This window comes from Passer montanus, unplaced genomic scaffold (genome assembly GCF_014805655.1).
Source record: "Passer montanus isolate IOZ18808 unplaced genomic scaffold, ASM1480565v1 scaffold35, whole genome shotgun sequence".
Taxonomy (NCBI): Eukaryota; Metazoa; Chordata; class Aves; order Passeriformes; family Passeridae; genus Passer; species Passer montanus.
In genome coordinates this window covers 8,397,450-8,420,980 of record NW_024368263.1, presented here as the reverse complement: position 1 = coordinate 8,420,980, position 23,531 = coordinate 8,397,450, and the positions used below count along the sequence as shown (strand labels likewise).

Below are 23,531 nucleotides of genomic sequence, written 5' to 3'. Positions count from 1 at the left end.
CCCTGCTGCCACCAGCCACCCTGCTGTGCCCTGCTCCATGGCTTGGGGACACTGAGGGACACCCTGTGCTGCCCCGGGTGCTTGGCTGTGCTCAGGCACTGGCTTTGAGTGTCCTGGATCAAGGAAAGGAAAGAAGGAGCAGGAGGACGTGACTTTCCCACCTTGACCCTGCTGTGACAAGAGAGGAAATGTGATGTGGAAAGCACCAGTTTATTCACGCCAAAGAAAATAAGGATGCAAAGGCCAGGGAGCAGCTGTGGGGTCAGGGGGCTGTACAGGGTCCCCCACTTGCCACCCGAGGAGGGCAGAGAGCCCAGGAGAGCTGCCTGGCCTGGGGACAGTGGCCTGGTCCCTGCAGCAGCTCTGGCATGGAGGGGAAAGGAAGGTGCAGCTGGAGCACACTGACCTTGGCATCCTCCTACTCTTTCTCCTTGCTTCCCTCCGGTGCAGCTGCCTGCCCCTCTTCACCCTGAAAGACAGAGTTCACCCTGTCCCCTGCCCTTGCTGGGGTCCCTGCCATGGTGGCCAGGCTGTCCCGTCCCCGTTACCTCTCCGGCCACTTCCAGGCCCCTCCTCTGCCGCTCTGCCTTGATGCTGGACAGGAAATCTGCTTGGGCCTGCTTGAACACCTCCTGGGGATCCTCCTGCTCCTCTGGCTGGACCCGCAGCCGCTCCTGCTCCCGCAGCAGCCGCTCCCGATACTTGTCCTGCAGGACCTTCTCCCGCCTGGCCTCCCGCTCGAACATCTGGGGGCAGATGTGGGCACAGGAGACCCCGTGATGTGTCTGGGGACAGCGCAGGGCTGCAGGCAGAGTGTGGGGCTCAGGTGGCACATACTGCAGAGGACAGGGTCTTCTCGTTCTTGCGGAGGGTGCAGAGCCCTGGGGAGATCTCCAGGAGGGACACGGTGCCCTGCCGGGTGCCAAAGGCGATGATGCGCCCGTTGTCCTGCGAGCACAGGCTGAGCAGGGGGTCGTTGGACACCTGGGGACAGGGCACAGGTGGGTGGTGACACTCGGCCCTGGGGTGGTGTGAGGGTCGCAGAGGTGCTGGGGACCCACCCTGAGGCTGAGGGAAGGTTCCTTCTGGTGGAAGAGGAAGTCCCAGATGTCCAGGGTCCCGTCCGACCTGGCGGTGAAGAACACGGCCGGCTTCACGGGGCTCCAGCACACGTCCAGCAGGTAGGAGGTGTGGTACCTTCCAGCAGAGCCAGTCCTCAGCCACGCTGGCACTGCCCTGCCTCAGCCACCAGCCCAGAGCTGACCTGGCCCCAGTGCCACCTGCCCTGGGGATGATTTCTGGCCGACTAAAGGCCCTCTACTACTTCTCTAAAGGAGACCTACTTGGTCTCCATAATTGATGATGAATCCATCAGCTCCTCTGTCCAGATCCGAGCAGTCCAGTCACCGACTGACAGGAAGACTTTGGGGAAGAAGGGGTTCCTGGTCACCCTGTAGACAGCCCCGATGTGGCTCCTGAAGATGTTGGCGATTTTCTCAGGCGGTGTCTTGGCGTCGCGGTTGCAGGAGATGATGATGCCCTGCTCTGTGCCCACCAGGAACTTGGTGGGCTGGGGGTGGGAGCAGGAGAGTGCAGCTGTCAGCAGGATGCAGACCCCATGGTGTGGGGGGCAGCGGGGGATCCTGCTGCAGCCAGAACCCTGGGACCCACCACCACGGGGGGGTTTAGGGATGGGAACCCCTGGGCTGGGCTCCCCCTCCTGCCCAGGCCAGGATGTGGGTGGAGGGCACAGGGACACTCACCAGGATGGGTGCAAAGTCCAGGGAGATGGCACCCAGAGCCTGCTTCAGCTGGTCTTGCCGGGTGATGTCCAAGACCAGTCTCTCGCTGGGCTGTGACATCTTGCGGATGTCCCACCACAGGACCTGTGGGGACACGGCGTGGCAGGGGCTGTGGGGGCTGCTCCCAGCACAGGCAGAGGGGCTGCCAGTCCTGCAGCTGCCCCGTGCCAGCCTGGGAGACCGAGATCTTGTGCTGCTGAGGGGCAGGGCTGGCACAGGGAGCTCTTTCAGGAGCCCTCCCCTGTTGCAGCCCCTCACCTGCCCGTCGGTGGAGCCTGAGAAGCACTCGGTGCCCGTTCGGGAGGGCAGCCAGCACGCTCCGTACACGGGGTCCCTGTGGCTGAACTCCACAGGGGTCATCTCCATGGGCAGCCCCCCTTTCCTGGTGTCCCAATACACTGGGAAGGAAAAGAAAAGCCCCTGCCCAGCTCCTTTCTTTGTCACGTTTCCCCCACTTTCCAAGTTGGAACAGAGAGCAAACCTCACCCAGTGCTTCCCAGAGATCATCCAGGGTGGTGGGAGAGGTGGGAGCACAGCACCCATCCTGCTCATCCCCAGGATCCATCCATCCATCATCCATCCCTCATCCATCCCTCATCCATCCCTCATCCATCCCTCATCCATCCCTCATCCATCCCTCATCCATCCCTCATCCATCCCTCATCCATCCCTCATCCATCCCTCATCCATCCCTCATCCATCCCTCATCCATCCCTCATCCATCCCTCATCCATCCCTCATCCATCCCTCATCCATCCCTCATCCATCCCTCATCCATCCCTCATCCATCCCTCATCCATCCCTCATCCATCCCTCATCCATCCCTCATCCATCCCTCATCCATCCCTCATCCATCCCTCATCCATCCCTCATCCATCCCTCATCCATCCCTCATCCATCCCTCATCCATCCCTCATCCATCCCTCATCCATCCCTCATCCATCCCTCATCCATCCCTCATCCATCCCTCATCCATCCCTCATCCATCCCTCATCCATCCCTCATCCATCCCTCATCCATCCCTCATCCATCCCTCATCCATCCCTCATCCATCCCTCATCCATCCCTCATCCATCCCTCATCCATCCCTCATCCATCCCTCATCCATCCCTCATCCATCCCTCATCCATCCCTCATCCATCCCTCATCCATCCCTCATCCATCATCCATCCATGGATCCATCCATCCATCCATCCATCCCAAGTGAAGTGCTCCCTGGCACAGTGCCGTCCCCTCCCTGGGTGCCCTCTCAGGTGAGCACACACCTGGCCCCAGGTAAACCCCAGGGGCAGCCCAGATCCCGCATCCATCCATCATCCATCCATCCATCCATCCATCCATCCATCCATCCCAAGGGAAGCGCTCCCTGGCACAGTGCCCTCCCCTCCCTGGGTGCCCGCTCAGGTGAGCACACACCTGGCCCCAGGTAAACCCCAGGGGCAGCCCAGATCCCGGCAGTGCAGCAGGGCTGGAGCCAGGCAGGAGCAGAATTAACCCCTCACCTATCTGCCCGTTGTAGCAGCCTCCCAGCACGTGATGCCAGTCCTTGGAATTGTACTCCAGGGTCACCACAGGGGACGAGGGCTTGAGGGTGAGCTCTGGGGTGTAGGGTTTTTCTGCCAAGGAGGGATGAGTGAAAAGTAAAGGTGAAGCCCCCAGCCCACCCTGCTGTCCCCACCCTGTTCCCTGACAGCTGTGCAGGATGATGAGCCCATGTCACTGGGAGGTGGCCTGGGGACAGCTCTCAGTACACAGATCTGCATTCCCACCCTTTTTGTCACTGGGAGCTGGCCTGGGGACAGCCCCTCAGTACCAAATCTGCATTCCCACCCTTTTTGTCACTGGGAGCTGGCCTGGGGACAGCCCTCAGTACACAAATCTGTATCCCCACCCTTCTTTTTGTCCTTTTCACTCCAAAACACGTCAGGTGTGAGACGGGGTTGGACAAGTCTCACCCCGGGCTCCTGCTGCCTCTCCCTTCCTTCCTTGCCAGCTGAACCACATCAACACCAGACCCTCACGTGAGGCTCTGCTGCCTGGCTAGGATTGTAGCGGTGATTTCCCCCCTCCCAGCTCCCATTTCTCCTGTTTCTGCACTGAGGCTCCCCCAGCGACCCTCCCCGGGGTGCTGCAAGCCTCCACTGCTCTCTGAGACACAAAGTGCTTCCCTTATCCTGGAGGGTTTGGCCTTGCCCTTACCCAGATCCCAGATGTAGGAATCAAAGCTCAAGTCCTTCCTGCTGTCCTGGAAGTCCAGGCTGCAGTAAGCCACGGCCATGGCGCGGTTGCCGTCGGGGTGCCAGGAGACGTGCGTGGCCATCCTCCTGGGCCTGTTGGGGTCCCTTTGGGGCACACATCAGCCAAGACGGGTCAGTTTGCAAAGCCCTGGGATGAACATCTCCCACAGGGAGTTGTGGGAACCACAAGGAAACCAATCTGCAGCCCTCGAGCCTTGAGTGCAGGAAATGATTCTCCTGAGGGGTCGGGTGGGGGGAGAAGAGTTGATGATTTCATCCTCTTTCCAGTCATACCTGTCTAAAAATCCAATTGTCTTACTGGATCTGACTCCTAAACACCCCTGATGTGGAAATTAACCTTAGAGGCACCGAGAACAAGGAGGAAAATCCAAAAGCACCATCAGGAGATGCTCAGAGCTGAGTCTGACCCTGGCTCCCATCCCCAAATCGCCTGGGCAGGGCGAGGGGTAGGGATGGAGTGGTGGGGCAGGCAGGGTTCGGGTTTGGGGATCTCTGCACCCACAAACTGCAGCAGGACCACCCCAAACCCACTGGAATTTAACTCCTAACGTTCCCCATTTTCTGTGAAGGCTCTGGAGACCCCCCCCAGCTGTGCTACCTGACGACGTTGATGGTTTTGGCTGAGGGATGCTCCTCCTCCTCCTCTTCCTCCTCTTCCTCCTCAAAATATTCCTCGTAGATGTCGATGGTGTTGTTCTGCCTGATGTAGTGCTCCATCACCTGCAGGGACAGCACGGCCGTGGCTCTGGGGGGCTCCGGGGGGCCCGGGGGGTCTGGGGGGGTCAGGGCAGGCTCTTACGACGCCGAGGCGCTGCACGGTCTTGGTGTAGACCTCTTCCCTCTCCACCTCCTCCCGGTAGCGGGAGGTCAGCTCCGAGTTCTTGGGGTCGACGTGCTTGGGCCAGCCGCCCTCCACGTGGTTCACACCGCGGCTGGACACCTCTGCCCGCTGCGTGTTCACCTGGGGACACGGAGGGGACAGCGCCCTGAGCCCTAAAGGGGCCTGTCGCACCCCGGGCCAGCTGCCCCTCACGGGTGACACGCCGGGCTGTCCCCGTACCTCGTCCAAGGCCATGACAGGGCCCTCCTGCACCCCGAAGTGCACGGGGTCCTGGGGGATGAAGTCGTCAGCCAGGCTGGGGTCGGGCAGGATGTCCACGGTCACCTCGGCCAGGAGGTCTGAGAAGCTGCAGGGCCGGCCGAAGTCGCTGCGCTTCCGCGAGTACTCGTACTTGATCTCCATGGTGGCACCGGGGGCAAGGACTGCGGAGCTCACGAGGGAGGGTCCCCAAGGGAGCCCCAAAAGGAGGGGGGACTCAGGGGTGGAGAGCAGTGGGGATGGAGGGCTGAAGGGAAACAGCGGCCTCAGGGAGGAAGAGAGAGTTCCGAAGGAGAGTGGGAGCCTCTGAGAGGACCCCAAAAGGGAGTGGGGATCTCAGGGAGATCCAAGGAGAGGGTTTCAGGGATGAAGGAAAAGGAAAAAAGGAATGGGAGCCTCAAGGAGACCCAAATGTGAACAGAGACCCTGGAGAGGGAGGATGCTGAAACAGACTGAGAACCTCTGGGAGCCCCAAAAACAAATGGGGTCTCAGATGGAGGACCCCAAAAGGGAGTGGGGACCCTCCAGAGCCCAAGAAGACTGTGTGGGCCTTGGGAATGACTCAAAAGGGAACAAGAACCTCAGGGAGTCCCAGAAGATCCCAAAGGGAATGGGAACTTCAGCACGGCCCAAATGCAAGCAGGGATCCTGCGCAGGGAGGACCTTGAGAGGGCCTCCAAAGGCAGCCAGAGCCTCAGGGAGCCCCAGAGCGGAGCTGGCCCACAGGGACGGAGCGATGAAGCGCCCAGGGTGACGAGGGAGCCGCGGAGGCCCCGGGAGCCCGGCGGGGCCTGGTCCCGTCCGCTCCGGTGGGGCCCGACCGGGGACGCGTCGCCGTTGCCAGGCAACAGCCTGCCCCGATCACGTGACACCGCCACCACCGCGATGGCGGCGGCAACGTCACGTGACCGCCGCCATGTTGGGAAGGTCAATGCAGAAGTGCCCCAAACACTGAATTATCCCCCCCAAAAAAACCCGCACGGGAGACAGTAATTTAGTCCAAGTGTTTATTATCTTTTCTCCCAAAAGGGCACAAACAAATCCAGCCGGACTCCAGCTCCCAGTCGGAGTCCTTTGGTTAGTTCACATGCGGTTACAACAGCTCCTCTACCAGTTCTGTTACATGGAAACGTTAAAAGCCAAGAAAATAAAAAAATCCCTCGGGATCGTCCCCAAGGGGAGGGATGCTAGTCATAGGGAATGTGGAGAAGGGGATGTCCTGGCCCTGGGGGGCACACCACTGCCCTGTCCGCACCTTTTGGGGTCTGGGTGGGTGGGACAGGGGGAAGGGGCCTTTCCTGGGGATCCGTGTGCCAAAGGGCAGCCCCAAAGGGCCACGTTCAGCTCGAACTGCTCCCCCAGCTCCTCACCCTGGAGCCCTGGGAGTGCTGGCTGGGCCTCCAGGGTGGCAGGTCCATGCTGTGACTCCCCAGGGATGCCCCTGCAGCTCCCGTCCCTCTCCTGGGGATTTGTGACCACTCCAGGGCTGCAGGAGGAGGGGAGCCTGCCCCAGCCCACACCCGCCCTGGGGAGCCAAAAAAAGCCTAAACCCACCCCAAATCCCACTACAAACCCCACTGCAGCGACTCCTCTCTGAACAGAGGCAGCACCTCCCAAACCCCGGGGCGAAGCGGAGGAAAACCAGCAAGGCCACAACATCCCTAATTCCCCATCCTGGGAACGCTGCGGCCGCGGGGCAGCCGGGAAGGGCTGGGAAGGGCTTGGGATCACTAGTGGTTGGTGCTGCATTGCTACGGGAGCCCCTGCCCTGTGTTCCAGACTGTGTTCCGGAACGTTCCGCAGGGACGGGAGGAGCTCCGGAGCCCCCTCCGCGCTCTGGGAGCCCGTAAGGCAGCGGGATGTGGGGCTGCCGGGGCAGGGCGTGCTGGGGGGCTCCGGCCCCGCCGTGGCTCCCTCCAGGCTCTCTGGTGTCCCGCGCGCCATCCCCTCCTAGGCCGGGAAGTCGCCGCGGTGCCGGGCGCGCTCATCGGTGACCGCCAGGTACGTGGCTCTCATGCTCGGGGAGTACTGGGGGGCACACGGGGGTCAGCACCCCAAACCGCCCCGCGCTGATTAATCCCAAATTCATCGGGAAGGGCCAGGCCCTGCTCTCAGCCCCGCTGAGGCTGCGGGAGACAAGGCCCCCCCTCCCCAAGCCAAAACCCTGCCAGCCCATCCAGCCCCGCTCTGCCCCTCCCCAGGTTCATCCTCCATCTTCCCAGCTTCCCAAATTCATCCCAAAGCTGCCTGTAGGGGTGTGTGTGTGGGATGCCAGGAGGCCAAGCCTGCAGCCCCCCCAGGATCACATCCCCCCAGGATTTCCCAGCAGGGAGGATCATCCTGGGCAGGCATTAAGGAAGATTATTCTGAGTTTGTTATTCTGGACTCAGAAAGTGTTTCCTCAGGGATCTCAATCCTGGGTGAATCAGACTATTCAGAGCTGGGAGAAGCATCCAATTAATCCCCCCACTCGTGTCCCCCCCCGGGAGGAGGCTCTCGCCAGCTGCCAGCTCTGTGAGATGGGATCCAAGCTTCCACCTGGTGGAAAAATCATCCCTGGAGGAGAGTGACAGTATTCCTGCCACAGCAGCATTCCTGGAGCCTTATCCTGGCTGGGAGGGGCTGCACTGCTGCAGGGATGGAGACAGGGACCAGCATCCCAACAGGTGGGAGCTGAAAATCCTCCTGGCCCTTTGTCCCCCCCTCCCTGAGCTCTCTGCACCCCAAAAGCCAAGCAGGAAAAGGGGATGGAGGGAGGTGTGGAAGGGTGAGAAGGAGGGGAGAACCTGGCTGCTGCCCCGGGATAAGGAGGGAGAAGGAAGTGGCTGAACTTACTCTTGATGGGCAACTTAGCTCCAAAATAATGGATGCCAAAAATTAAAATAAATCACAAAAAAAAAAAAAAAAAAAGAAGAAATAAATAAAAGGACAAGGAATAAAAAATGAAGCAGCAATACCAGACAGGGCAGGATTAACGAGCAGGGAAATGGGAATGTGAGGGGGGGAGAGACTGCGAGGAGCATCCTCTGAGAGCCAGGATGGAGAGGAAGCACAGGGAAGGGAGGGAGGGGAGGCTTATTTTGGTGTCCCCTCCCCGTGGGTGGCCGGGAATTGGGTTAGAGCCGAGCAGGAGGAACCAGAATCTCCCACCCTGTCCCACCCAGCAGATCCAGTGACCCCCGGCTGTCACAAGGGTTTTGGCCTGGGTCCCCCATCGTACCGTGGGGGGAGGAGAGCCCCTGCCGATGAGGGGCACGTTCTCGTAGCGGGGGTTCCCTCCGAAGAGCACGGCCTGGTTCCTGGGGGCAATGGGACCCCGTCACGCCCTGCCCGGCACGGCCGCCGGGCGGGGGGCTCGGGGGGCTCACATGTACTCGGAGACGGGCGCGTTGGACACGGTCTGTGCCGGGGGGTGCAGGCTGCTCTGGCTGCCCAGGCTGCTGCTGTAGCTGCAGAAGCTGCGCAGCTGCCCCCGCGGCGGGCGGTGCGCGGCCATGCGCCGCGCCTGCGGGTTGAACGGGTCCTCCTCGTCCATGTCGTCGTAGTCCCGCTCCCTGCGGGGACAAGGCGCTGCCAGTCACACCCCGGTGACAAAGCTGGGGGTCTCTGTGCCCGGGGGGGGTCGGGGGCACACGCACCGCCCGGCCAGCTGCTGCCAGGCGCGCGGGGCCGCGCAGATCACCGTGGAGAAGGCGGCGGCCGCCAGCAGGGAGAAGAGCCCCAGGTAGAGCAGCCCCTCCACGCCGTCGTAGCAGATCCCGATGAGGCCATCCAGGTAATCCTGGCGGGACACAGGCAGGGCAGCGCTGGTGGCACCGCAGGGGGACCCCAGAGCTGGTCCCCAGTCAGCCCCCCCTCACCTTGTGCAGCCCCCGGCAGTCCAGCAGGGCTGTCAGCTGGTGCAGGCTGGTCTCCGAGGAGTTGAGGAGCTGCTGCACCCCCAGCAGGTCTTTCTGTGGGAAAAGAGGGGGTCAGGCAGCTCTGGGGAGCAGAGAGAGGGATGGGGACACCTGCTCCCCCCTCCTGTACCTCAGCTGTGGGGAAGAGGGGCAGTGCATACTGGATGAGCCCCTGGATCTGGATCTGCATGGTGGTCAGCGAGCGCTGGAACACGGTGAGAGCCTGCAGGGGGGAGTGGGGCACAGTCACAGACCCCCACAGCCCCAGGCAGCACCAAAGGGGGTGCCCACCCCCCCTGTACCTGCTGGAAGGGGCTGCTCAGGCTCTGGTCACAGTATAGGTAATAATGAACCACCTCTGCAGAGAGAATGGGAACATCAGCAGGAGCATCCTGGGGCACAGGAGCCGTGGGGGGACAGTGGCAGTGGGGGCATCGGGCCCCCAGGTGGGTTTTGGGGTCCTGCCCGTGCTCGCCTCCAGCTCTCAGCCAGCCCTCACCTGCGCTGATCTCATCGTCCGTCTGGTTCATGATGAACTTGTCCGGGGCCACGCAGAAGTCGCTGGTGCCCTGTGGGGACAGAGGGATGTCACCGATGCCCGCAGCGCTCGGCACAGCCCCGAGCAGCCCTTCCCTCCCTCCCTCCTGCCCCACTCACCACCGCGGCCGCCGTGTCCACGGCCATGGAGGCCCAGCTGAGGACCAGCATGAGCAGCCCACAGCACAGCATCCTGCAGGGAGAGCGGGAGCACGAGAGGGGAGCATGGCTGGGGTGCCCCTGAGCCCCCCCAGGCCGTGCCCAGGGTACTCACATGACCAGGAGGCAGCGGGAGTGCTTGGCCAGCCCCAGGCAGGCCAGCAGGCAGACGGTGAGCACGAGGATGAAGAAGAGCAGGTAGGCCAACCACCTGGGTGCAGAGGAAGGCTCTGTCACACACAGGCACGCCCCCGGCCCTGCTGGGACAGCCTGGGGCGCTGGAGCTCACCGGTAATACTCGACATAGGCCACCTGTCCCGACAGCTCGGTGAGGTCAGCGCTGACGCCCCACCAGGCCGGCAGCCCCTGGAGCTGCAGGGCAATGCTGCCAGCCAGCTGCTGCGTGAACTTGAGGGTCTGCACGTAATCCCCCCGCGAGGCCAGCAGCTCGTTCAGCCGTGCCAGGTGCTGCTCCAGCGCTCCCTGCATCTGCAGCGTGGTGCTGGCAACCTGCGGGATGGTGCAACCGGGATGGTCAGTCCCCAGGATGGGCAGTGCCTGGCATGGTCAGTGCCCGGGATGGTCAGTCCCTGGGATGGTCAGTGCCTGGGATGGTCAGTCCCTGGGATGGACAGTCCCCTGGGATGGTCTGTCTCCAGGATGGTCAGTGTCTGGGATGGTCAGTCCCTAGGATGGACAGTCCCCAGGATGGTCAGTGCCCTGGGATGGTCAGTGCCTGGGATGGTCAGTCCCTGGGATGGACAGTCCCTGGGATGGACAGTCCCTGGGATGGTCTGTCTCCAGGATGGTCAGTGTCTGGGATGGTCAGTCCCTGGGATGGACAGTCCCCTGGGATGGTCTGTCTCCAGGATGGTCAGTGTCTGGGATGGTCAGTCCCTAGGATGGACAGTCCCCAGGATGGTCAGTGCCCTGGGATGGTCAGTGCCTGGGATGGTCAGTCCCTGGGATGGACAGTCCCTGGGATGGACAGTCCCCGGGATGGTCAGTCCCCGGGATGGTCAGTGCCCTGGCATGGTCAGTGCCTGGGATGGACAGTCCCCAGGATGGTCAGTCCCTAGGATGGTCAGTGCTCCAGGATGGTCAGCACCCACCAGCCTGGCAGAGCCACATGCCCCGTCCCTGGAATGCTTTCTCCAGGAAAGCAGCTCCACCCCACCCCTGAACAGCCCTGCCATGGCCCTGACCCGGCCCTGCTGGGCCACAAAGGTCCCTTTCTGTGGGGTGACGTCACCCTCCCGCGCTCGGCCAGCACGGCCACCCCGGGGACATGGCCGGACGTCCCTCCCTGGTGCTTCAACCAAACCCACAGCAGGGGACTGAGGCACCCCGGGGCCGTGGCCCTACCAGGGAGTCGATGCCCGTGAGGGTCTGGTTGGCGTGGTCCAGGGCATAGAGCAGCTGGAAAACCCCGTCGTTGGTCTCGCTGTTCCCGTAGAAGCCGACGCCGACGGCCGCGCTGTGGGCAGAGAGGGGACCCTGATGGCAGGGGAGAGACACGCTCACCCTGCCACACAGGGGACACTGCCCTGCTGTGGGGGGACAGCCCACCAGCGGCAGGGCAGGGACAAAGAGTGGGGCAGGGACAGCACCACGATGGGAACCTGCTCCTGCTGGTGACAGGGGCCTGGGGACAGCCGGAGCTGCTCCGTGGGCACGCTGGCTTGGAAGCTCCTCCTGCCAAACCCCGAGAGATTGAGGGCGGAGGGGCTGGGCCAAGCAGATTAGGGGAATCCGCTGGAAGCGCCGTGGCTCCGATTGAACCTTCGGCTCCCTGCAGCTGCTGCAGAGCTCCCCACGGAGCTGGGATGGAGCTCGGAGCTGGCTCCGAGGACAGAGGTGCCCGTGGCCGTGTCCTGGCCGGGCACGTGCCCACACGTGGCTGGTGCACACGGTGCTCACCAAACCCCGGTACAACCTACACACACCGGCCCAGCAAGGGGCTGCTGGGGGGGTTCAAAGCCCCCGGGAGCTGCAGAGTGCCCCCCTGCCATGCTGGGGGAGCTCATTAGTGCCGTTTCCCTGTCTCCCTGTTTCCCCGCTCCGTGCGAGGCTCGCAGGCAGCCATCTCGCTCCGCCCCAGCACAGCTCCCTTTGTCTGGAGTGAGGGTCGTGGCCAGGCAGCCAGAGGGGCCCGTGGCCCATCCTGCTCGCCCCCAGGCCACCAATGCCGGGGGACACTCGGGATGGCTGCCCTGGGGGTCCTCCCAGCCACGGCTGCCCCGAACCGAGGTGGGCTTGGAAAGCCCCCAGAGTGGTGCCGGGTGAAGAAGCGTCCCCTTGTCTAATTGTTGTGGTTGCAATTAAGGTTGGGCACAAGGGACCCGCCAGCTGGGTCACGCTGCCGCCCGCCATCTGCTCTGGGCTGGGATTATCGAGCGGCCACGCTCCCGCCCGGGATTAGCCGGGAAGGCGGCACAGCCCTGACGGGGCCGGGGCCGGGGCCGGGCTGGCCCGCAGCTGCTCCCTGGGGCTGCCCCGGCAGCTGCACGGGAGCAGGCAGGGATGGAGCACGTTTGTTGCACAGATCTAATTAAAGCGACTCGTGCCTGGAGCGCAGAGTCCCCTCGGTGACAGGGGGACAGCACCAGGTCCCTGTCCCCGTGCTCACCAGCAGATGAGCCCCGCGGTGACGGCCATCCAGGTGACACAACACGAGTGGGGCCGCTTGCTCTCGGGGTCCTGGTCCCTCTTGCAGCAGCACAGGCAGATCAGGTACACGATGAGGAAGAGGAGGTTGAGGCCGAGGCACACGGCGGCCAGCAAGCCCAGGACAAGCAGCGACTGGAAGGAGAGAGGAGACAGTGAGACGCCGTGCCTGTGACCCGCTCTGGCGGCCGCGTTCCGCGCCCCACGGGACTGTCACGTGGGGAAGAGGAAGAAGCGTCCCCGTCCCCGTCCCCAGCCTGTCCCCATTCCCACGCAGGGCCCCCAGCCGCGGGGGCCGAGCCGGGGCCGCAGCCGCCCTTGCGGGGCTGTCGGGGCCCCGGGAGCGCGGCGCTGCCCCCTCCCCGCGCAGGGTCACGGCGGGCCGTGCCCCGGGACGCCGGGGGATCGCGGCGGCTCCGGGAGCGGGGCAGGGGCTCGGGGGGAGCAGAGGGAGCGGCGCGGGAGTGGGAGCGGGGGGCGCGGGGGGCGCGGGGCCCGGCCGGTACCTGCTGGTAGTCGGGGTCCTGCGGGCGGAAGGTGCTGGGCACGGGCTGCAGGCGCGGGCCGCGGTGCGGGAGCCCGTGCAGCCAGGCCGCCCACCAGGGCGCCAGGTAAGCGGCGCGGGCGGGCCCCATGGCGGGCCGGGAGCCACCCACCGGTACCGCCTCCCGGTGCCGCCCCGCGCCCCGCCCCGGCAGCGGCCGCCGCGCAGGGGCCGCGCACGGCGACACCGACCCCTGCTGCAGGGACACCCGACAGCCCTGCCGAGCAGGACGCGCTGGTGGCCCTGTGTGCCACCCCACGTCCCGCGGGTCCTGTCCCCAGCTGTCACCCACAGCAAACGGGCAGCTCCGGTGACTCCCCGGTGCCGCCCGGTACCAGAGCCGGCCCCGGCCCCTGTGCCGGGAGCAGCACCAGCCCCAGGAGCCCAGAGCGGCTCCAGGGCCGCGAGCAGCAACTTGTGACAGACCAAACGTGACACCAGGAACAGGTTTTTTTTATTTATTTTAACAAACACAGAGACTCCAACAGGCACGCAGCTGATCCCGGCTCACTTCAGCTCCTTCACGGCCAGACCTGGGAGGAGAGAGGCCATGGGCTGGGGGCCCGGCATGGAAGGGGTGCCTGGGGCCCTCCAGCTCCACGGGGACACGAGCAAGGCACTGCTGGTGACAGCAGGGACCCCTGCCCAGGGAGGGGCTCTCACCGCCCTCAATCCCACCCACCCAGCAGGAGACTCCCGGGGTACCTGGGGGCAGGGACTGCTTCAGCTTCTCCGCCTTCTCCTTGTCGGTGATGACCAGCGTGTAGAGGTACCGGCTGCAGCGCACCTTGAACTTCACATTGTCCTTGTTCTTCTTGATCTTGACGGCTGCGGGGTGGAGGGGACAGCAGGGACACCCCGTGTCATCCCTGGGGACCCCAGTGCCCCGTGCAGAAACCTCCAGCCCCACCCAGAGAGAAAAAGCCCCGTGAGGGCTCAGCTCTCCCTTGTCACGGCATCCTGTGACAGCCAGGTCCAAACAAGAGGAACAAGAGGGAAAACCCTCCTCCCGTGCTGTTGAGACAAGGCAGCACTCTGTCTCCATTAGCCTCGCTCTGTGGTGGCAACAAAACTCTGCCGCTGAGGATGAGGAGTGAATCACCTGCGGGGCAGAGCTCCAGGGCTCCACAGAGCAGGGGGGGTTTGGGAATTGTCTCCAGGGGTTTGGCAACCCCGGGGACGCACAGCTGGGGCTCCCGGGACACCCCCACAGCAGGGCCGTGTCCCCGAGCCCCGGCACTGCCGGGCGAGGGGCTGCAGCAGCCCCCAGACCCCCACTCACACTTGGCGTCCTTCCGCCGCGCCGTCAGCAGGAAGTCCTTGATCTCCTCAATCTTGCGAGGCTGCGAGGCCGAACACAAATGGGAATCATGGAATGTTCCGCTTGGAAAGGACCCCAAAGCCCGCCCGGCTCCGCCCCGAGCCGCGGGGCTCACAGAGCCGCCAGGGCCCCGCTCACCCACGGCCAGCCCGCGCCCCGGCCCCCAGAGCCAGCCCGGCCTCCCCCCGCAGCCCCGGCCCTCACCATGGCTCCCGCGCAGCTCCGGCAGCTCCAACCTGCGGCAAAACCAACCAAGATGGTGTCAGCCCCCGCCATCGGGTGCCCCCGCGCCCCCTCCTCCCGCCCGGCTCGCCCAGGGCCGCCCGGTGCCGCGGGGCCGCGGATGGCGGCGGATCCCCTCAGGCCCCCCCCGGGTCCCCCCGGCCGCCATCGCTCACCCGCAGCCGCTGAGAACAAACCGGAAATGAGCGCGGCACTTCCGCATCCGGGGCTTTATATCCTACGGCGCGGGCGGCGGACAAAAAGCCTCGGATGGCGGCGGCGGCGGGCGCTGCCATGAGCGGGCCGGGCTCGGCCCTGGCCCCGGTGCGGGCGGACCGGCACCGCGAGCCTCCCGGGGGCTGCCGGGCACGGCTGCTGGCGTTTCCCGAGCCCCTCGGGGATGCTCCGCCTGGGAGGCCGGTTGGTGCCGGGGCTGCCATGGCCCGCTCGTGCCGCCAGAGGGAGCCTCGGGCCCGCGGGAAGCGGCAGCGCCCGGGGAGGGGCGGGAGGGAGCCCGGCCCGGCCCTGTCCCCGTCGGGTCACCGCCGCTGTCCCCTCCCCATCCTGTCCTCGTCCCCTTCCTGCCAAGCCCTGAGTGCGGCTGGGCCGGTTTCTGGGGGTGCTGGGCCGATTTTAGGGGGGTACTGGGCCATCTTTTGGGCTGCTATGCCGGTTTTTGGGGGAGCTGGGAGAGGTTTTTGGGGTGCTGGGAGGGTTTTGGGGGGAGCTGGGTCGGTTTTTGGGGTGCTGAGCAGGTTTTTTGGGGTGCTGGGCCGTTTTTTGGGACTGCTGGGAGAGTTTTTTGGGGTGCTGGGTGGATTTTTTGGGGTGCTGAGTAGGTTTATGGGGGGTGATGGGGCATTTTTGGGGGTGCTGGGTGGATTTTTGGGGGAGCTGAGCCGGTTTCTGGGGGTGCTGGGCCGGTTTCTGGGGGTGCTGGGCCGGTTTCTGGGGGTGCTGGGTGGGTTTTTGGGGGGTGCTGGGCTGATTTTTGGGGGAACAGGCCCGGTTTTTGGGCGGTGCTGGGCTGTTTTTGGGGTGCTGGGCTGTTTTGGGGGGAGCTGAGCCACTTTTTGGGGTGCTGGGAGAGTTTTTTGGGGGTGTTGGACCGTATTTTTGGGGTGCTGGGTGGATTTTTGGGGCAGCTGAGCCGGTTTTTGGGGTGCTGGGCAGGCTTATGGGGGGTGATGGGCCATTTTTTGGGGTACTGGGCCGGGTTTTTGGGGTGCTGGGCAGGTTTATGGGGGGTGATGGGGCATTTTTTGGGGTGCTGTGCCGGTTTCTGGGGGTGCTGGGCTGTTTTTTGGGGTGCTACGCCGGTTTTTTGGGCATGCTGGGCTGTTTTGGGGGGAGCTGAGCCACTTTTTGGGGTGCTGGGAGAGTTTTTTGGGGGTGTTGGACCGGATTTTTGGGGTGCTGGGTGGATTTTTGGGGCAGCTGAGCCGGTTTTTGGGGTGCTGGGCAGGCTTATGGGGGGTGATGGGCCATTTTTTGGGGTACTGGGCCGGGTTTTTGGGGTGCTGGGCAGGTTTATGGGGGGTGATGGGGCATTTTTTGGGGTGCTGTGCCGGTTTCTGGGGGTGCTGGGCTGTTTTTTGGGGTGCTACGCCGGTTTTTTGGGCATGCTGGGCTGTTTTGGGGGGAGCTGAGCCACTTTTTGGGGTGCTGGGAGAGTTTTTTGGGGGTGTTGGACCGGATTTTTGGGGTGCTGGGTGGATTTTTGGGGCAGCTGAGCCATTTTTTTGGGGTGCTGGGTAGGTTTTTGGGGTTGCTGGGTGGATTTTTGGGGTTGCTGGGCCGGGGTTTTGGGGTGCTGGGCGGGTTTTTGGGGTGCTGGGCGATTTTTTGGGGGTGTTGGACCGGGTTTTTGGGGTGCTGGGTGGATTTTTGGAGCAGCTGGGCCGTTTTTCGGGGCTGCTGGGTGGGTTTTTGGAGTTGCTGGGCCGGTTTTTGGGGTGCTGGGATGCCCCTAATTGGGGTGCTGGGAGAGTTTTTTGGGGGTGTTGGACCGGATTTTTGGGGTGCTGGGTGGATTTTTGGGGCAGCTGAGCCATTTTTTTGGGGTGCTGGGTAGGTTTTTGGGGTTGCTGGGTGGATTTTTGGGGTTGCTGGGCCGGGGTTTTGGGGTGCTGGGCAGGTTTATGGGGGGTGCTGGGCCATTTTTCGGGGTTGCTGGGTGGGTTTTTGGGGTTGCTGGGTGGGTTTTTGGGGTGCTGGGCCATTTTTTGGGGTTGCTGGACCGGTTTTTGGGGTGCTGGGCCGTTTTTCGGGGTTGCTGGGTGGATTTTTGGGGTTGCTGGGCGGGTTTTTGGGGTGCTGGGATGCCCCTAGGGGGTTCTGGATGGGGTCACAGCCCCCAGTAGCTCCCAGTATCCCCCAGCCCAGTTACTGGGTGAAACCTGCCATGCCAGCCCAGGGCTCCCAGCCGGGAGGGGATTTTGGGGTGAGACCCTTCCCCCTCGCCGCCAAAGGAGCTTTTTAATTGTTTGATTTACTTATCTCCTCTCTGATGGGCTGATCTACTCCGCTGCCTTTTAATTGCTCCCGAGCCCGGGCGGTTTTTCACCATTTCAGAAATGCTGAATGCTGTAATTAAAGCCCTGGCAGCGTAAATCAGCGGCGAGCGAGCGCGACAGCCCCGAATTAAAGCTTTTGGCACGACAATAAAACTAAAGTGCCGCGGGAAGTGCCCGTGTTGGCACTGGGGGAGGCTGAGGCACCCCAAAACCCCCCGGGTTTTGTGGGATCACGGGAAGATTCGGGCTGGGTTGGATGTTTTGGAGCAGCCCGGGATGGTGGGAGGTGTCGGGGGTGGGATGGGATGAGTTTAGGGTCTGGTCCCTCCCATCCAATTCCATTTTTTTGTGTCGTTAATGAAGGTGTGAAGCCAGCCCTGACCCTCGGGATGGGATATTCCAGCCAGCTCCTTCTGCACCCCAAATCCACCCCAAATCCTTCCCTGGGGCAGGGAAGGGGCTGTGTCCCTGTCCCCCCTCCCCGGGGAAAGGCATCACTCCTCCTTTATTAACAACATTTAAAGCCGAGTGGGCGCCTAAATCAACAAAAATTATTCATGAGAGTCGTTAGCTGCTCAAAGTCAGGCTCTTTTTACGACCGACTTTAAATTAAAAAAAAAATTAAAATTAAAAAAAGCCAGCCCCAACCCCCCCACGCTGGAATCCGCTTTTCCCAGACATCAAATGCATTCCCTGCTGCCTCCCCCCGGCCCGGCCCGGCTCTGCCGCTGCAGGAAATTCAATTAACGCCCCTAAGTCACCCTCCGTGCCAGGCTGAGATTAAAAACCCCCCGGGTTCTGCTCGGGGAGCGCCGTGGGAGGATGGGGGGCTCCAGCCTCGTGGTTTGGGGGTGCCCCGGAGCCCCTTGGTGTGTGGGGCTGGTGAGGTCGCTGGGGACCCTTCCTCCTCCTCCTCCTCCTCCTCCTCCTCGTCTCCAGCAGCTCCAAAGGGAGTCCCTGGAGGAAAGATGAGTTTCCAAAGCCACCCCAAGGCATCCCTTCGTTCCCAGCACCCCTCCAGGAGCTGCGGGTGGCACCTGGGCCCTTGGGGACCTGGTGGCATGATGTGGGACCTGGGGACCTGGTGGCACACTGGGGGAGCTGGTGGCTCAGTGTGGCACCTCAAGGACCTGGTGACACAATTTGGGACCTGGGGACCTGGAACCACAATGTGGGACCTGGTGGCATGATGTGGGACCTCAGGGACCTGGTGGCATGATGTGGGACCTCAGGGACCTGGTGGCTCGATGTGGGACCTGGTGGCACAGGCTCGGCTCCCTCCCCAGAGCCCCTGTGCTGTCCCAGCCCCGGCTCTGTCCCTTGTCCCCCTTGGGGACCCCGGCAGCCCCCGGGGGGACAGGGAGGTGCCACGGGGCCTCCCCGGCGGTGACTTCGCCTTCTCAGCGCCGGCAGGGAGTGATCACCAAAAACAGACCAAAAACGGGTTTTTCTGGGTCACGGTTCTGCTCCATCCCGGCCCCTGAGCATCAATTATCCGTAATTAGCCCGTCCTTAATGGGGCTGCAGGTGAGGAGAGCCTGGGCAGGGCTGTGGGGCTGGGGCAGTGAGGGGGGGTCCCTGTGGCAGCTCCGGTGCCCCCCACCCGGCGAGGTCACACGGGGAGGAGGGAAGGAGGGAGAGGAGGGAGAGGCCAGGCCGGGCCGGGCTGGACGGGGCCTGGAGCACCCCGGGGCACCGGGACGTGTCCCTGCCCACGGCGAGGGGGAACTGGAGGGGCTTTAAGGTCCTTCCCAGCCAAACCATCCCAGGGTTCTACGGCCACGCTCAATTTCGGGGTCCCACATGGACCTGGGCACGGGAGGTGTCCCTGTCCTCGGGAATGGGGACATCCCGGGGGGCCGAGCCCCACGCTGGGGACACGAGTGGCTGAGACACGGCGGGGGGTGGCAGATGGAGCCGTGCCCGGCAGAATCCCGGGATCAGGCTGGAAAAAGACCAGGAGTGAATCCCAGCTGTGCCCATCCTCTCCTTGTCCCCAGCCCGGAGCTCCCAGTGCCACCTCCAGCCCTTCCTTGGGCACCTCCAGGCATGGGCACTCCAAACCTGCCCGGGCAGCTCTTCCAGGAGGGAATTCCCCCTGAATTCTTCTCTTCCCAACACATGTGCCCACACCGTTCCCAGGGTGCTGGCACCTCTGTCCCTGTCACCGTGCAGCCCTGCTGTGCTCTCCCAGTCCCTCGGGGCTGGGTTGGGAGCAGGAGGCACGGCAGGACGCGCTCCCTGCAGGGTCAGGGCACAAACTGCAGCAGGAATTGATTCCTCCCCCAGTTCAGCAGAATTTCTCCCCCCAGCACAGAGGAGAAAGGTGGATTGCCCTCTCTGCCGTGTGCTGGGAGCATTTATCACTGCCAGGGACAGGAATCTCTCCCTGTCCCCTCTTTTTCCCCTTTCACTCTCATTTTCCTGCGTGCCCGGATCTCCGTGCGGGGCTCCCGGGCCCATCCATCAGCCACGGGCAGTTGGGGGCCCAAACCCCCCTCCGGGGGCTCCGTGCTGCTCTCCCGGCTCGTCCCCCTTTGTTCCGTGCTCGGGGAGGACAAAGGCTGAGGGGGCAGAGCTGAATCCCCGCAAACAAAGCGCCTGTTTTCATGGAAATGCCCTGGGAAGGAGGCAGCAATGTGGGGAAGGGGGAGCGCAGGGCTGGGAAAGGTCTGGGGGGCATTTGAGGCCATTTTTGGCACCGCGGCGTGGCCAGAGCAGGGAGAAGAAGGATCCCTGGGCTGGAAGTTTCCTGCAGGCAGCGGGCACTGCTGGGAGCTCTGGAATACAGATATTTTTTTAAATTGGGGATGGGCTGGGCTGGATCCTGCCTGGGCAGAGCACCCCGATGGAGCAGGAGCAGCATCCGCAGGGGGAGCAGCTCCTGCTCTGCCCCAGATTGTTTTGGGGGCTGTGAGAAGCTGGAGCCGGGGGGTGACACCCCAGTGTCCCTCCCTGTCCCCCCCAGAGGGGCCCTGCCCTGGCTGGGGGCACAGGCCAGCACGTGAGGTGCTGTGCCTTGTCCCCGTGTGTCCCTCAGTGTCCCCCAATGTCCCCACACCCACCGGGGGTCACCAGTGGTGCCCTAGGGGTGGCACCTGACACACCCGGGACCCCCTCAGTGTCCCCCAATGTCCCCACACCCACCGGGGGTCACCAGTGGTGCCCCAGGGATGACACCTGACACACCCGGGACCTGATGGGACACAGGGGACCCCACCCACGGGGGCTGGGCAGTGCCAGGCGGGCACAGAGCAGCGCCGGGTCGGGGCTGGCACCGCGGCACGGGCAGCGTGTGACACGGACGGGTGACACCCGGCTGAGGACAGAGCAGCTCCCTGTCCCCGCTCTCGCTCCAGCCCAGTTTGGTCTCATCCTGCAGAGGAAGATTATGGTAATTTTCCTCCCCCCTCCCGCATAATTTCCCGTCCGGGCTGCAGCGGCGGCGGGAGAGGCTGGGTGATGGGAATGTCATCCGCGATTCCATTATCTCCTCCTGCCTCCCTGCTTCGTGCTCCTTGTGAAACCTTCATCCAGATCTGCCGATCTAATTAGGACAATTACAGCGCGAGGACAGCTGAAACCCGCGGCGAGAGGGGCACCAGGGATTGGGGCCGGGGTCTGCGGGATTTTTTGGGATTACTTTGGCTCTGCAGGGGGTGGATGGCACTGGGAGGAGGGTCCCAGCCCCATGTTCTGCTCCCGGCGTTGGTTTTGGGGCGAAGGGCCCCAAGAGTGACCCCATGGCCGTGTCCTGCCCGTGCTGGTGACACCCCCGTGTCCCCCCACGCTGCTGCCACGAGCTGCGGGGTCTCGGCTGCCAGCCCTGCCCGTGGCCCCCGCTGTCGCTGTCCCCGTGCCCGGGGTGCCGCAGCTCCCGCATCCTCATCGGCATTCCGCGGGCGCGCCGCGGCAGCTGGCGGGATGGCAGCGGAGTGACAGCGGTGACAGGTAACGCCAGCCACGGCGACAGCGGCAGCCGGCGGCTTGGCAGCCAGGCCGCAGCCCCGCCGGGCTCCCGATCCGCCTCTCCGGGCCGGGATGTGCCGGGGAGGGCTGGGAGAGCCCCGGGGGGACGCTCCGGGAGGGTGGGAGCTGCTCCAGGGGTGCCGGGGACGCTCCAGCAGCCACGGGCACGGCGAGGACAGAGCTCTGCTGGCACCCAGCTCAGCGTGCCCAGCTGGAATGAGGCACGGCAGGGTGGCACAGCCCGGGGGTGGCTGTCACAGCAGCCAGGCCCCTGAGCTCCGCCGGGGGCGCAGCGATGTCACCCTGGGGATGCTGCACCGGCCACGGGGACGGCGGCAGCGAGGGCGCGGCTGCCCCGGGAGCCAGATCCGTGTCCCCGCGCTGGGATGTGGCACTGGAGCACAGCGAGAGCCCCGGGGACGCGCCAGGCCCCGGAGCTGTGGGCGCAGCCCTGGGGATGCTCCGAGCAGGGAGCTGGGGAGCAGCCCCTCGCGCCGCACCAAGACGGGGACGAAAAGCCAGGCGGGGACATTCGGTGACACTGCTCCCATCCCGGGGGGGCCGGGCACGGCGGGCAGAGCCGGCTGCGCGGGCAATTAAGGGAAGTGCCAATTGTCAGCGCCGGTGATTAACGCTGCTCCAAATCCGCATGAATATTAACGGCGGACACGGCCCAGGCTCCCGCGCCATGAATTCTGGATGAATCTTAAGATAAATCGTTTGGATAACTTAGCGGCAGCTGTACTCCCTCGCCACCCACTGCCTCCCAAAATCAGCTCACGTCAGGCGAGAGGAGCCAGCCCGGGCCGGGAATCGCTGCCGGGAGCGGCTGCTCGGGGCTGGGGTCGGGGACAGAGGGTGCCCGGGGCTCGCCGGGGCTCAGGCAAAGGCTGCGCGGCTCTGGCGCCTTCCCAGCAGCTGGTGACAAATCCTGTCACTCCACGCTGGCGCTGTCTTTGCACGGAGATATTTGCTGTGCCCGGGGCTCCTTCCCGGAGGGATGGCGTTTGTCACAGGCGGTGGGGATGCGGCGCGGCCCCTCCCGACCCCACGCGCCCGTCAGCGGGAGCACATCCCGCTCCCGCAGCCCTGCCCCAGCGCCCTCCGGCACAGGCGCAGGGATCCACCTTCCCTCCGGGAACCCGCCCGGCCCGGCCCCATTGGCATTCCGCCGCTGCTGCCGGGCCCGAGGCTCCTCGGGGGCCGCGGCCTTGATTGCATCCTCGTGCTTCCATAAATCAGCGCGGGAGCGGCGCTGCGAGCGGGGAATGGCAATGGCACAGGCGGGGTGAGCGCTGCCGTGCCACTGGGCTGGGGGACACGGACCGCCCTGGCACTGGGCTGGGACACAGGGACCCCCCTGGCACTGGGCTGGGACACAGGGACTGCCCTGTCACTGGGCTGGGACACAGGGACTGCCCTGCCACTGGGCTGGGGGACACGGACCGCCCTGGCACTGGGATGGGACACAGGGACCACCCTGCCACTGGGCTGGGGGACAGGGACCCCCCTGGCACTGGGAGAGGATGCAGGGACCATTTTGTCACTGGGGTGGGACACGGGAACCAGCATCACCCTGTCACTGGGACAGGATGCAGGGATCACCCTGTCACTGGGGTGGGACACAGGGATCACCCTGGCACTGGATGGGGACAGTGGGATCACTCTGTCACTGGGTCATGATGCAGGTACCACTCTGCCACTGGGGTGGGACACAGGAGCCAGCATCACCCTGTCACTGGCATGGGACACAGGGACCAGTCTGTCACTATGGTGGGACATAGGGATCACCCTGGCACTAGGGTGGGACACAGGGATCACTCTGTCACTGTGGTGGGACACAGGGACTGCCCTGTCACTGGGACAGGGTGCAGGGATCACCCTGGCACTGGGATAGGATTCAGGGATCACTCTGTCACTGGGCTGGGGGACAGGGACCAGGATCACCGTGTCACTGGCATGGGACACAGGGACCCCCCTGGCACTGGGAGAGGATGCAGGTACCACTCTGTCACTGTGATGGGACACAGGGATCACTCTGTCACTGTGGTGGGACACAGGGACTGCCCTATCACTGGGACAGGACACAGGGATCACTCTGTCACTGGGACAGGATGCAGGGACCATTCTGTCACTGGGGTGGGACACAGGAACCAGCATCACCCTGTCACTGGGATGGGACAAAGGGATCACCCTGTCACTGGGATGGGAGAAAGAGATCACCCTGTCACTGGCATGGGACACAGGGATCACCCTGTCACTGGGACAGGATGCAGGGACCATTCTGTCACTGGGGTGGGACACAGGGATCACCCTGGCACTGGATGGGGACACAGGGATCACTCTGTCACTGGGACAGTATGCAGGGATCACCCTGTTACTAGGGTGGGACACAGGGACCATCCTGTCACTGGGGTGGGACACAGGGATCACCCTGTCACTGGCATGGGACACAGGGATCACCCTGTCACTGGGACAGGATGCAGGGACCATTCTGTCACTGGGGTGGGACACAGGGACCATCCTGTCACTGGGATG

At 64.0% G+C, this 23,531-nt stretch overlaps 3 protein-coding genes and 1 long non-coding RNA gene across 10 annotated transcripts; 1 reads left to right on the top strand and 3 right to left on the bottom strand.

The window, feature by feature from the left end:
• Positions 1–34: 34 nt before the first annotated feature.
• Positions 35–5,418, bottom strand: DNAI2 (dynein axonemal intermediate chain 2). The gene is made up of 12 exons (XM_039716286.1): positions 5,121–5,418; positions 4,860–5,021; positions 4,659–4,780; positions 4,002–4,144; positions 3,305–3,418; positions 2,061–2,200; positions 1,764–1,886; positions 1,344–1,570; positions 1,062–1,197; positions 838–984; positions 549–746; positions 35–469 (listed from the first exon to the last, which is right to left on the bottom strand). Exons 1-12 carry the CDS (start codon positions 5,301–5,303, stop codon positions 419–421), a joined length of 1,746 nt encoding a protein of 581 aa, XP_039572220.1. The 5' UTR covers positions 5,304–5,418; the 3' UTR covers positions 35–418.
• Positions 5,419–6,152: 734 nt separating this feature from the next.
• TTYH2 (tweety family member 2) lies at positions 6,153–13,061 on the bottom strand. Of its 6 annotated transcripts, none has more exons than XM_039716403.1 (15): positions 12,928–13,061; positions 12,384–12,556; positions 11,120–11,231; positions 10,044–10,264; positions 9,870–9,965; positions 9,716–9,788; positions 9,558–9,627; positions 9,361–9,416; positions 9,189–9,281; positions 9,020–9,112; positions 8,798–8,940; positions 8,528–8,713; positions 8,380–8,458; positions 7,995–8,019; positions 6,153–7,187 (listed from the first exon to the last, which is right to left on the bottom strand). In XM_039716403.1, exons 1-15 carry the CDS (start codon positions 13,054–13,056, stop codon positions 7,144–7,146), a joined length of 1,593 nt encoding a protein of 530 aa, XP_039572337.1. In that variant the 5' UTR covers positions 13,057–13,061; the 3' UTR covers positions 6,153–7,143. The 6 variants fall into 6 exon arrangements, with proteins under 6 accessions (XP_039572337.1, XP_039572333.1, XP_039572338.1 ...); XM_039716399.1 differs by having other exon boundaries at positions 7,995–8,012; XM_039716404.1 differs by having other exon boundaries at positions 7,995–8,007.
• Positions 13,062–13,402: 341 nt separating this feature from the next.
• On the bottom strand, positions 13,403–14,743 carry RPL38 (ribosomal protein L38). The gene is made up of 5 exons (XM_039716438.1): positions 14,685–14,743; positions 14,491–14,522; positions 14,248–14,308; positions 13,671–13,793; positions 13,403–13,498 (listed from the first exon to the last, which is right to left on the bottom strand). The coding sequence occupies exons 2-5, from the start codon at positions 14,491–14,493 to the stop codon at positions 13,473–13,475; spliced, it is 213 nt and encodes a 70-aa protein (XP_039572372.1). The 5' UTR covers positions 14,494–14,522; positions 14,685–14,743; the 3' UTR covers positions 13,403–13,472.
• Positions 14,744–14,749: 6 nt separating this feature from the next.
• LOC120505677 lies at positions 14,750–17,604 on the top strand. 2 transcript variants are annotated; one of them, XR_005628272.1, is made up of 2 exons: positions 14,750–14,928; positions 17,388–17,604. It is a non-coding gene; the product is annotated as an uncharacterized LOC120505677 (long non-coding RNA). The 2 variants fall into 2 exon arrangements; XR_005628273.1 differs by lacking the exon at positions 14,750–14,928 and adding an exon at positions 14,936–15,149.
• The last annotated feature ends 5,927 nt before the right edge of the window (positions 17,605–23,531 follow it).

Coding starts and splice junctions, on each gene's coding strand:
- TTYH2 (XM_039716399.1), bottom strand. CDS start 13,056: ATGGGGCCCGCCCGCGCCGCTTACCTGGCGCCCTGGTGGGCGGCCTGG. Junction 9,966..10,043: donor GCCTATGTCGAGTATTACCG/GTGAGCTCCAGC, acceptor CTCTGCACCCAG/GTGGTTGGCCTACCTGCTCT. Junction 9,789..9,869: donor TCCCGCTGCCTCCTGGTCAT/GTGAGTACCCTG, acceptor CTCTCCCTGCAG/GATGCTGTGCTGTGGGCTGC.
- DNAI2 (XM_039716286.1), bottom strand. CDS start 5,303: ATGGAGATCAAGTACGAGTACTCGCGGAAGCGCAGCGACTTCGGCCGG. Junction 5,022..5,120: donor CTGTCATGGCCTTGGACGAG/GTACGGGGACAG, acceptor CCGTGTCCCCAG/GTGAACACGCAGCGGGCAGA. Junction 747..837: donor AGAAGACCCTGTCCTCTGCA/GTATGTGCCACC, acceptor ATCTGCCCCCAG/ATGTTCGAGCGGGAGGCCAG.
- RPL38 (XM_039716438.1), bottom strand. Junction 13,794..14,247: donor GCGGCGGAAGGACGCCAAGT/GTGAGTGGGGGT, acceptor TCCACCCCGCAG/CCGTCAAGATCAAGAAGAAC. Junction 13,499..13,670: donor GAAGCAGTCCCTGCCCCCAG/GTACCCCGGGAG, acceptor CTCTCCTCCCAG/GTCTGGCCGTGAAGGAGCTG.